The sequence below is a fragment of the Sorex araneus genome, chromosome 4 (assembly GCF_027595985.1).
Source record: "Sorex araneus isolate mSorAra2 chromosome 4, mSorAra2.pri, whole genome shotgun sequence".
Lineage (NCBI taxonomy): Eukaryota > Metazoa > Chordata > Mammalia > Eulipotyphla > Soricidae > Sorex > Sorex araneus.
The window spans coordinates 46,181,297-46,190,797 of NC_073305.1; the positions used below are offsets into that span (position 1 = coordinate 46,181,297).

General features: G+C 56.8%; 3 protein-coding genes across 11 annotated transcripts in view; 1 reads left to right on the forward strand and 2 right to left on the reverse strand.

Annotated features, from left to right (window-relative positions):
- Window positions 1-2,375, forward strand: part of RNF123 (ring finger protein 123) — a 26,823-nt gene extending 24,448 nt beyond the window's left edge. For all 7 annotated transcript variants that reach the window (XM_055135971.1, XM_055135974.1, XM_055135970.1 and 4 more), the window contains 4 exons: window positions 1,357-1,499; window positions 1,641-1,735; window positions 1,859-1,944; window positions 2,040-2,375. In XM_055135971.1, coding sequence (XP_054991946.1) covers window positions 1,357-1,499; window positions 1,641-1,735; window positions 1,859-1,944; window positions 2,040-2,160 — 445 coding nt within the window. In that variant the 3' untranslated portion in view covers window positions 2,161-2,375. The remainder of the gene's footprint in view (window positions 1-1,356; window positions 1,500-1,640; window positions 1,736-1,858; window positions 1,945-2,039) is intronic.
- GMPPB (GDP-mannose pyrophosphorylase B) lies at window positions 2,347-4,729 on the reverse strand. Of its 2 annotated transcripts, none has more exons than XM_004615242.3 (9): window positions 4,373-4,729; window positions 4,175-4,255; window positions 4,029-4,077; window positions 3,750-3,892; window positions 3,439-3,597; window positions 3,275-3,353; window positions 3,075-3,202; window positions 2,796-2,978; window positions 2,347-2,712 (listed from the first exon to the last, which is right to left on the reverse strand). In XM_004615242.3, exons 1-9 carry the CDS (start codon window positions 4,499-4,501, stop codon window positions 2,581-2,583), a joined length of 1,083 nt encoding a protein of 360 aa, XP_004615299.1. In that variant the 5' UTR covers window positions 4,502-4,729; the 3' UTR covers window positions 2,347-2,580. The 2 variants fall into 2 exon arrangements, with proteins under 2 accessions (XP_004615299.1, XP_054991957.1); XM_055135982.1 differs by having other exon boundaries at window positions 4,175-4,251; window positions 4,373-4,511.
- A 375-nt stretch (window positions 4,730-5,104) lies between these two features.
- IP6K1 (inositol hexakisphosphate kinase 1) overlaps window positions 5,105-9,501 on the reverse strand; it is a 37,403-nt gene continuing 33,006 nt past the window's right edge. For both annotated transcript variants that reach the window (XM_004615241.3, XM_055134627.1), the window contains exons 5-6: window positions 9,297-9,472; window positions 5,105-8,470 (exon numbers count right to left, since the gene is read on the reverse strand). In XM_004615241.3, the coding sequence (XP_004615298.1) occupies window positions 7,940-8,470; window positions 9,297-9,472 (707 nt within the window). In that variant the 3' untranslated portion in view covers window positions 5,105-7,939. The remainder of the gene's footprint in view (window positions 8,471-9,296; window positions 9,473-9,501) is intronic.

Sequence of the window (9,501 nt, forward strand, 5' to 3'; positions counted from 1 at the left end):
GCTGCTGCCAGCGCTGCAGCAGTTGGTAGAGGTGGCAGTCACAGAACAGAGGGTTGCCGTGCAGGTAGAGGCCGTTCTTCAGGAAGGCTGGCAGCGCGGCCAGGTCAGTCACAGGGAGGCGTCTCAGGCGGTTGGAAGAGAGATCCAGGGTCCGTAGGTGCGTGGTGCCCAGGCCGTGCAGGTGGTGGAAGGAGAAGGACGAGAGCTCATTGTAGCCCAGGTAGAGGCAGTTGAGCGCGGCCAGGCCGTGGAAGGCGCGCTCATGCAGGCGTGCCAGGCTGTTATTGAACAGCAGCAGGGTCTCCAGCGCCCCCAGCCCCTCCAGGTCGTGGCGGCCCAGTGCGCGAAGGGAGTTGGATGACAAATCGAGCAGCCGGAGGCCACTGGCATTGGCAAACACCCCACGACCCAGCATGTCCAGCTTGTTGTGACCCAGACGCAGGGTGTGCAGCCGGTAGAGGGGTGCCAGCCAGCCGGGGTACAGGCGCTGGAGCTCGTTGTGGCTCAGGTCGAGGTCTGCAGCAGTGTCGGGTAATGGGGTCGGTACCCCCTGCAGCCCCCGGCCAGCACAGCTCAGCAGGTCTGCGGAGCAGATGCATCTCTCAGGGCAGTTATGTGGTGTGGGGGGCACAAAGTCCTCAGAGTCCAGGGTGCCGGACCCCAGGTGCAGCATGCACAGCAGGGTACATAACAGCACCATCCAGGCCATGGTGGGGACCGCGGGACACAGCTCCGGGACTCACCCACTTCCGCTCGGCTTGTGGAAGAGGCTCTACCCTGTGCAGGGGAGATGAGGGCTCCACCCCAACAGTCAACCTTTCCCTGCTCCGCTCCTTGCAGCTTTCCCAGCTCTCCGGGCACTGAAAGCGGGCCACCCGCTCTCTAAATACTCTCCCAGGGGGCGGAACCCAGGGGGTGGAACCCAGAGCCACCATTGGCTCATGCTGGAGGGGCGGGGTAGCTGCAGCTCCAAGATTCAGGGCCTCATGTGGCCACCAGAGGGGGCCCAAGTCTGACCCCTGATGCTCCCCAGACCTGCAGCAGAGCAAGTATTTCCCAAGGTATAGAAGGGAGACTGGGATGCATGCTTCGAGCCACTAATGCTTTTTTTTTTTTTCCTTATTTTCGCTAATGTGCATATTTGTTTTATTTGAAAGACTAACATGGGGCAGCTAACTTTTTCACTGTCTTTTCGGTGACTCCCTGAGCTCCCTTAAACTGGCTCCTAGGCTGTGGTCTCCAATGGGATGGAAGCCTTGGGGCAACTAGCAGACTGCGGTCGGTCTCCCACCCCTGCAAGAGAGATGGTGCAGGCCCACAAAGCCTTTCAACTGCCCTGTCCCCTGTCCCACCCAGGAAAGAGCGAGCCACATCAGTGCTTCTGGCTGACCCCTGCTTCCAGCTCCGTTCTATATGTTACCTCCTGGGACAGCCGGAGCCCCCCGCTCCTGGCACTGCCCTGCCTGCCCCCGACCGGAAGCGCTTCTCCCTGCAGAGCTGTGAGTGGGCTGGGGGTGGGTTGTGGGAAAGAAGGACTTGGTGCAGAATCTCAAGAGCAAATTCTCAGGCAGGGGTTCTCAGGAAGACACCTGGTTCTAAGGCCCCATCTGACCCAATACCTGCCGCCCCTCCCACCCCAGACACAGATTACATCAGTGTCGAGGAGCTGGTGCAAGTGGAACAGATGCTGACACACCTGACTTCTGCATCTGCCCAGGCGGCGGCTGCATCCCTGGTAAGTGGAGCCACAGCACACAGGCACCCCCTCCCCCCACACACGGGCACAACTGCTTACCACATAGGCAGTGTCTGACCACCCAACCCCAGACCTATGAGACCTATGCTCTGCCCCCTACAGCCCACCAGTGAGGAGGACCTCTGCCCCATCTGTTACGCACACCCCATTTCTGCTGTGTTCCAACCCTGTGGCCACAAGTCCTGCAAGTAAGTGGGTCCCCCGGCATGTGTGGTGGTGCGGGGACTGGCTGGAGGAAACGAGGGGGAGACCCAGTCCTTCCTCATGCCCTCCCCCACGGTAGAGCCTGCATCAACCAGCACCTGATGAACAACAAGGACTGCTTCTTCTGCAAAGCCACCATTGTGTCTGTAGAGGACTGGGAGAAAGCCACCAACGCAAGTGCCACTTCCTCAGCCACCTAGGCCTTCCTAGCCCACACAGCAGGAAGCTGCACCCCTGAACCCAGTCTGGGCCCTATTTATGAGTTCCCATTCTCCTGTGTGTGTGCCCCTACCCCCAGCCACGTGCAACCTCCTTGCCTGTGTAACCTCTTTGGCAGGAGCCCAGCCATGCCCTAATTGTGCCTGAGCTTGACTCTCAGTCAGGGCCACAGTGAACATTAAATTATTATTCCATACAGCCCTGGCCTGCCCCTTCTTGAGGGAGTGGGCTTTAGAGGGGCATGCCCAGCAAGGATCCGGCCGGATTATGTCCCCAGGAGAAGGCAGGTGTCCAGCAGCTCCAGCCCCCTCAAATGGCAGTGAGTCCGGGGCTTTCTGATGTGTCAGGCCAAGTGCTCCACTTGCCGATGGAGAAAGGAAGGCTCAGCCCCAAGGCATCTGTTACATGATGATGCGAGGTTCCGGCACCGACTCGCCAATGGACTTGTGGGGCAGCACGCTGGCCCCATTGAGGTAGAGTTCGTCGTTAACTATGACATCCTCACCCAGCACTGTCACGTTCTCCATGCGCACCTCGAAGGGAGGGGGCAGTCCTGGTCAGTGAGGCAAGAACATTCCCCGCCCCTCTCCCCATCTGGCCCAGCCCACAGGCTTACCCACTGGCCCACGCGGCAGCGCCAGCCCACAATGCAAGACTCAAGCCAGGAGTGAGAGCGGATGTGGGCATCCCGCAGCACCGTGCACCGCCGGATACACACGCCGTCCTCCACCACCACGCCAGGACCCAAACTCACGTTGGGGCCGATGCTACAGTTCTGGCCAATGCGGGCACTTGGGTCCTGGGAACAACAGGGGAAATTCAAGCGAATCCCTTTTGCCTCCCTCCCTCACACTTCAAGACAGAGGATTTATGAGGGGCTGGGCAAGAATCTCACCACCAACACGTTGCCCACAATGCCAGGGCCTGAACATAGTTGTTCAGGTTGCTTCTGTCGGAGAGACTGGAGAAAGAGGCACATGCCAGTGAGGAAATCCTTGGGCTGCCCAATGTCCATCCAGAAGCCTGTAAGGAGGGAATGCATCAGGGGGCTCAGCCCAGCCACGGACCACCCCCGCCCTGTGGCCTCAGCCTCACCCTGCAGCTCCATGGCATACAGCTGGCCCTCCTTGGCCATGACAGGGAAGACCTCCTTCTCAATGGATGTGGGCCGCAGCTGTGGGAGTGGGCGGCTGGTGAGCAGGTCGGAGTGGCAGAGGCTTGGTCTGCCCCCAGGCCCACCCTGAGAGGTGGTTACACACCTGGATGCGCTGCAGCACTGCAGGGCTCAGGATGTACATGCCTGCATTGATCTTGTTGGACACAAACACCTGGGGCTTCTCCACGAACCGGTGAATACGGCCTGTATCGGCCTCACACACCACCACACCGTACTTAGAGGGTTCCTCCACTTTGGTCACCTGAATGCAGAGACCTCAAGCCTAGTCCCAAATGCTAGAGGCTGTGCCCCACTTGCTTAAAGTCACAACATGAGGGGAAAGTTCAAGGCTGGGAGGGGTGGCATGGGATGGCGGGTAGGGGTGGGGGTGTCAGAGAAGACCCAGTCCCTTACCAAGATGGAGCCCTCCTGACCGTGGTGCCGGTGGAACTGCACCATAGCTTGGAAGGGGAAGTCGCAAATCACATCACTGTTGAGGACGAAGAACGGCTCCTCAGTCTCTGAGAGCAGGTCACGGGCCAGGGCCAGGGGCCCAGCTGCAGTTGGGCACAAGTCATCTTCATGCAGGCAGGTCCCAACCCCCTGGGCCAGGCACAGCGGGCCCCATTCAGGTGGTCCCAGACCTTTCCTGGACACAGACCCTTTTCAAGTGTCATGCCTGTCACTACTGACCTGTCCCCAAAGGCTCCTCTTCATGGGACATGGAGATTCGGATTCCCAGCTGGAAGGAAGAAGCCACCCGTCAGGTTCCTCCCACCAGGATAGAAAGGACAGGAGGCTGGGCGGGACCAAGATAAAGGGCCAAGAGTCAGCCTCACCCTTTGCTCCTGTGCCTTCATTTCCTTCTCCAGCACCTGAGACATGTAGCTCACTGCCAGAATCACGTGGTCCACACCTGCCTGTCAGAATAGTGCAGGGCTCATTCGGAAGCCAGGAGCCTCCCCACCCCACACTCACTAGCCGTCCCTTATCTAGTCAGGTGCCTACTACGCTCGGACCCCCAGACCCAGCCTTACCGCGGCCAGCGCCTCCACTTGGTGCAGTAAGATGGGCTTATTGCAGAAGTCCACCAGTGGCTTCGGGATGCTCAGAGTCAAGGGCCGGAGCCGCGTCCCATAGCCGCCCACCAAGATCAGTGCCTTCATCGCGTTTGAGGGCGGCCCAAGAGAGAGTCACGGGCTCCAAGGGTTCCGCGACCCTCCTGGCCGCCTGCAGCGCTCTGATGCCGCCGTGCCAAGACTCGAGCCCTTCACCTGCCAGACCGGCCAGCTCTGGCTCTGCTTGGTCCGCCCAGTCCACCCAAATGCTGAATTAAGGGCCGCCACACTCCCGGACGAGACGCAGCAGGACAGAGGGCTGCCGTCCGGAACTCAGGCCGGACCCAGCGGGCAGTGACGTGTTCCTGGGCGGGCCAATCAACAGCCGCGTACGTGGCAGGGCCGCTGGCGTCGGGACGCCAGGGAGCAGCCCTCTCCGCAGACGCAGCCAATCAGGGCCCGAGCGCGCGGGGCTGCCATGGGGACCGCGCCGGCACCTGCGGGTCAGGCGCCCATTGGTGGATCCAAAGGCGGAACTGGCGCCAAGGGCGGGCTTCCTCCGCTCCCTGCGCCGGCTCTGCGGCCTCCCAGTTGCTTCCGGCCCCGCCCCGCCCGGCCCGGCCCCCGCCTACCCCACCCACCCGCCGGTAGAGCCACCAGGGGCAGGACCTGGCCGCCACTGCCCGCTGCTCACAGAGATTCAGACACGCCTCAGATTCTAGCGGCTTTATTTTGACATACACGACCTCAGACACAAGCGGAGCGGAAAGCGCAAGGTGTACAGAAAGGGGAGGGGACGGGTCAAGGCCCGAGCATCCCTCAGCCCTCACGTAAGACCCGGAGAATTGGCCACTGCGCCGAGAAGTGGCGGAAGGAAGCCCGTGTGATGTCCGGCGCGGCCTCGGGCGCGTGGGCAGGTTTCGGCAGCTTCCAGGAGCTGAAGCAGAGCGCGATACCCAGAGGCAAGGCCTTAACAGTTCCCCTCTGAGAAGCAGAGGAACCGAGTCCTTCGCGGTGTTTTATTTTTGTTTGAAAACATTTTTGAACCGGCACAAAACAAAACAAAACCAAAATAGCTTTAAAGTTCAAAGCAATATAGAGGACGTGGGGGTGGCCAAGTGTGAGTCAGTACACAACGGCTACTGAGAGCCCACGCCTTGGGCTTCTTGGGGGTGGGGACCCTTGCCCACTACACAGGCCTCAGTGTGATGGAGGGGTGAGGGGGTCCCTGGCAAGTTGCTACACTGGTCCCCTTCCTCTTTAAGCACCACCCATCAGTCCCTCCAACCTCAGGGCGCTGGTGTTGACTTGGCCCAAGGAAGCACTATTGAGGGGTCACTGGAGCGCCCCAACCCGTGATCCCACATTGCATTTTGGTCCCAAGTTGAGGCTGGGAAGGCAGGACCTGGCAGGGAGGGCTCTCTGGCACTGGAGCAGCAGCAAATAGTGACCATGTGTGTGTGCACACATGTCCACCACCCATCTGGTAACAGGACTGGGTGTCCCAAGTGTTAAAATACTAAAAAGGTGGACCCTTCCCCTGGTAGAGAAGCAGCAAAATCTCAGGCCCTTCTGCTCTCTATAGTGCCAAGAAAACACTTAATATAATTGGATACAGCCCCTCACTATGAGGAGCAACAAAATGGAGCAACTGCTCCAGACTGTAGGAACTCAAACCACAGCACATCCCTCGGGCTGGAGAGTCAACCAAAGGGTCCTCAGTGGTCCCAGGCCCTTTGTCTTAGCCTCTTCCCTGACAGGAAATGACTGAGTATTCTAATAAAGCGCCACTGCTCCTATGGCAAACGCCACAGAATGGCAGAGAAGATGGTCGTTACCGACCATAACAGGCAAGCTGCACCTCTAGCCCCAAGCAATGGGAACCTGCCCACAACTGGCACCAGGGTCTGAGGGCCACAAGAGATGGAATCCACAAAGGAGTCCATGCAGGACATGAGGCTATGCCTCTAAGGGCCTGAAACATGGTTCACTGGTTTCCCAGGCCTCTCAGATACAGGCTGGTAGGCTTACCTTTAATGCCCAAACAGGGACAACCCCAGTGACAAAGACAGTGGCCCTAGGCTCAAAGGTTAAAGCACTAACCTTGGCAATGGCAAGGTCAGTGGTATCACCTCCTGGTGTCATGTATTAGAGGGCACAAGTCTCTGAGTCACTAAGACAGGCAGCAAGAATTACTAAAACCAAGAGAAAGGAGTTTCCCCATGAGCTTTACTGTACCACTGTCAGTGTTGGGGGTCAGGGGGAGAAGGGTGCTGGGTCAGCAGGAAAAACACCCCCTCATACAATTCATTTTGCTACCAGCTGTTTATAAAAAAAAAAAAAATCAAACCAACAACACCTGCTAAGGGGCCCAAAGCTTACCTCAGAAATGGGAAAGAGTATTTTGCTGAGGAAAGCATGAAGAAAATCAGTATTTACTAGTGAGCAAGGCTACAAACCAGTGACATAATCCCAAGAGACAGGACCTGGCATATGGACAAATGGACACATCAGAACTGAGACAAAACTCTCATTAGCAAAATCTAGGCAACTGCACCCAGGACTCAGACCACTTCCCTACAAGCAGACAAGCTTAAAGTTCTTTCTCATAAGCTTGGAGGCTCCTCACCTGGACTGCTTCTTTGAGCCTGGCCTGGGGAAAGGTGAGACCCTGAGCAGACCATAGCCCGGGAGCCCTGGGAGGAGCTGTCCATTCAAGGCAGCACAGCTGCCCAAGCTAGAGGAAAAGGAACCCTATCCACAGCACAAGAAGTGCAAATACTGTCTGGACCAGAGCCACCGAAGGCTCTGATGCCTACGGGAACATTAACTCTTAGCAAATAGAGGAGGGCCCCTTCAGTGGAAGAAAGGGGGTGACTGCCTCAAGCAAGAAATCTTTGTAAGGAAGGCTAGCTGGGTTGTACAGGCAGGAGGGGAGGCAGGTTCAAGTGCCAAAGAGCCTGGGGACCCCATTGATAGCCCTCTACCATAAGCTGGCTTTAACCCAGCTTCATCAATCTAGCCTCACACCAAGGTCAGAAGCAAGTATGGGCCCAGCCACGTGCAGCTGGCCCTGGGGGAATCTGTAAAAGAGACGGTTGACACAAGACTGAAAAGTCCCCCAAAGAAATGGGCACCCAAATCCCCTCAACTTCAATATATATGGAGGGAACATGTGTCAGCCCAAGGCTTTAACCTACAACCAGCAAGGCCCTGCAACCAAAGACCTAGGCAAGAGACACCAATGTCCAAGGGTACCCTGTCCCTACTGCCAAGCCCACCAGGGGCAGCTCTCCATTTCTAAAGGAAGTTAGCCCGGACACAGCAGTCAGAGCACAGAGCTAAGGAGCCTGGCTGAAGGAACGTGTTCTGCCCTCCACTTTATATATATGGATTCCAGGCTACAGCTAAAAACATTTCTTTTAGTTTACACCAAAGAGAAATATAACCCTTTTAAAGCAAGTCTGTGTGTCCTCATGGCGAGTTCAGAGCAATGGTCCCTGCCTGCGGGTGGAGAGGAAGGGGTTCTGGGGGCCCACACAGGGCCTACTGGTTCTCGTCCCGCATCTGTTCCATGATGCTGATGAGGTTCTCCAAGCCAAACACATAGCCTCTGTCTGGCCCATCATGCACAGTGGGATCATCCCGGAAGCCCTTGAATGTGCTGTGTGCAAAGTCGATCATGCGGACATCCACCTTGGGTGGAGAGGAGGGGCCTGCCTCGGGACTAGTGCTGGGGCTGGTGCTGGGGCCACAGAATGAGGCCACCTCAGAAAGCCCTGTGTCCAGGTGCTTGAGACGCATCTCGGACCGGCGGTCCAGGTAGGAGTCAGGACGGCACTCCTTGCCATCATAAATGACAAGCAGGGAACTGGAGTAGAAGCGGTAGGAAGCCTGCCGCTCCAGCACGGCTTTTAGGCCCCGAAGTTTGCTCAGGACGGGCTCAAAAAGGTCACGTCGCAGGTCCAAGCCATTGTGGAGGTATTGATAGAGAGCATTGCGGAAGCCTTCAATGGAGAGCCCACGGCCATAGTATTTGTTTCTGCAGAGGTAATGCCCCGTGTCCAGTTGGTACACCTGAAACCCCAGGAGACAAGAGAGAATGAGCCTAGAAAGTATTAGTGACCAATCTGCTTTTCTGCCTGCCCCCTACATAACCAGAGAGGGAAGGCCAGGTTTACCCTGACTTCCTATGGTAAAGCCAGCATACTAAAGAATTATCTGATAGGTTCTCTCCCTAACTGCCAGTCCTGCAAGCTCCCTAGACTCAAACTAGGAACATTTTGCTAAAAAAAAAACAAGTCTGTCTTGGCCCTATATCAAGGCAACAGGCTTTGACAATAGTTTTGGCCTGGAGTCCAGATCAGGGTCAATAAGTAAGGACCAGGACTGGCTAATAAAGCTGGTAGGGTGCTTGCCTTGAACGAGGTCAGCTCTGGATCTCTGGCATCCCATATGGTCCCCCAAGAACCACTAGGAGTAATTCCTGAGTGCAAAGCCAAGAGTAACCCCTGAGCACTGCTTTGTGTGGTCTAAAATACAAAGGACTGGGCCAGAGCAATAATTATAGCGGGCAAGGCACTTGTATGGTATGAAGTTGACCTGGGTTTGATCCTTGGCACATCTGGTTCCGAGCCCACCAGGAGTGATCTGAATCATCTCAGGAGTAATCCCTGAGCACTAACAGGTATGCCTCTCAGCCCCCATTCCAAGAAAAAAAAAAAAAAGTTAAGACCCTTTAACTTTAAGGACAAACAGCTTGCAATGGGCAGGTCACCTCCCTCTGAGAAGATTCTAGACCAATATGGGCTGAAAGGACACTTGACAGGCTGGCAAGCAGGCCCCTGCACAACCCCAGAACATACAAGCAGTAGCCCTCAGGCTCTCACCAGAGGTGACTCACCTGCATGCCACAGACCCTGACACCCAGGGTAGCTGACGTGCTCTGCTCGCACTTTCTCATCTGCCGCGCTGCCTTCTCGGCTGATGCGTCATCCCCATGCTGTCGGGTACCCATCTTCAGGTCCAGCACACAGGGATACTTAAAGTGGTGCACAACATTCTCAAGCAGGAGAAACTCTAGGCCACAGTCAAGGAGAATGACAGCC

Coding starts and splice junctions, on each gene's coding strand:
- GMPPB (XM_004615242.3), bottom strand. CDS start 4,501: ATGAAGGCACTGATCTTGGTGGGCGGCTATGGGACGCGGCTCCGGCCC. Junction 3,354..3,438: donor CAGTGCTGCAGCGCATCCAG/GTGTGTAACCAC, acceptor CCACTCCCACAG/CTGCGGCCCACATCCATTGA. Junction 2,979..3,074: donor TTGTGGGCAACGTGTTGGTG/GTGAGATTCTTG, acceptor TGTTGTTCCCAG/GACCCAAGTGCCCGCATTGG.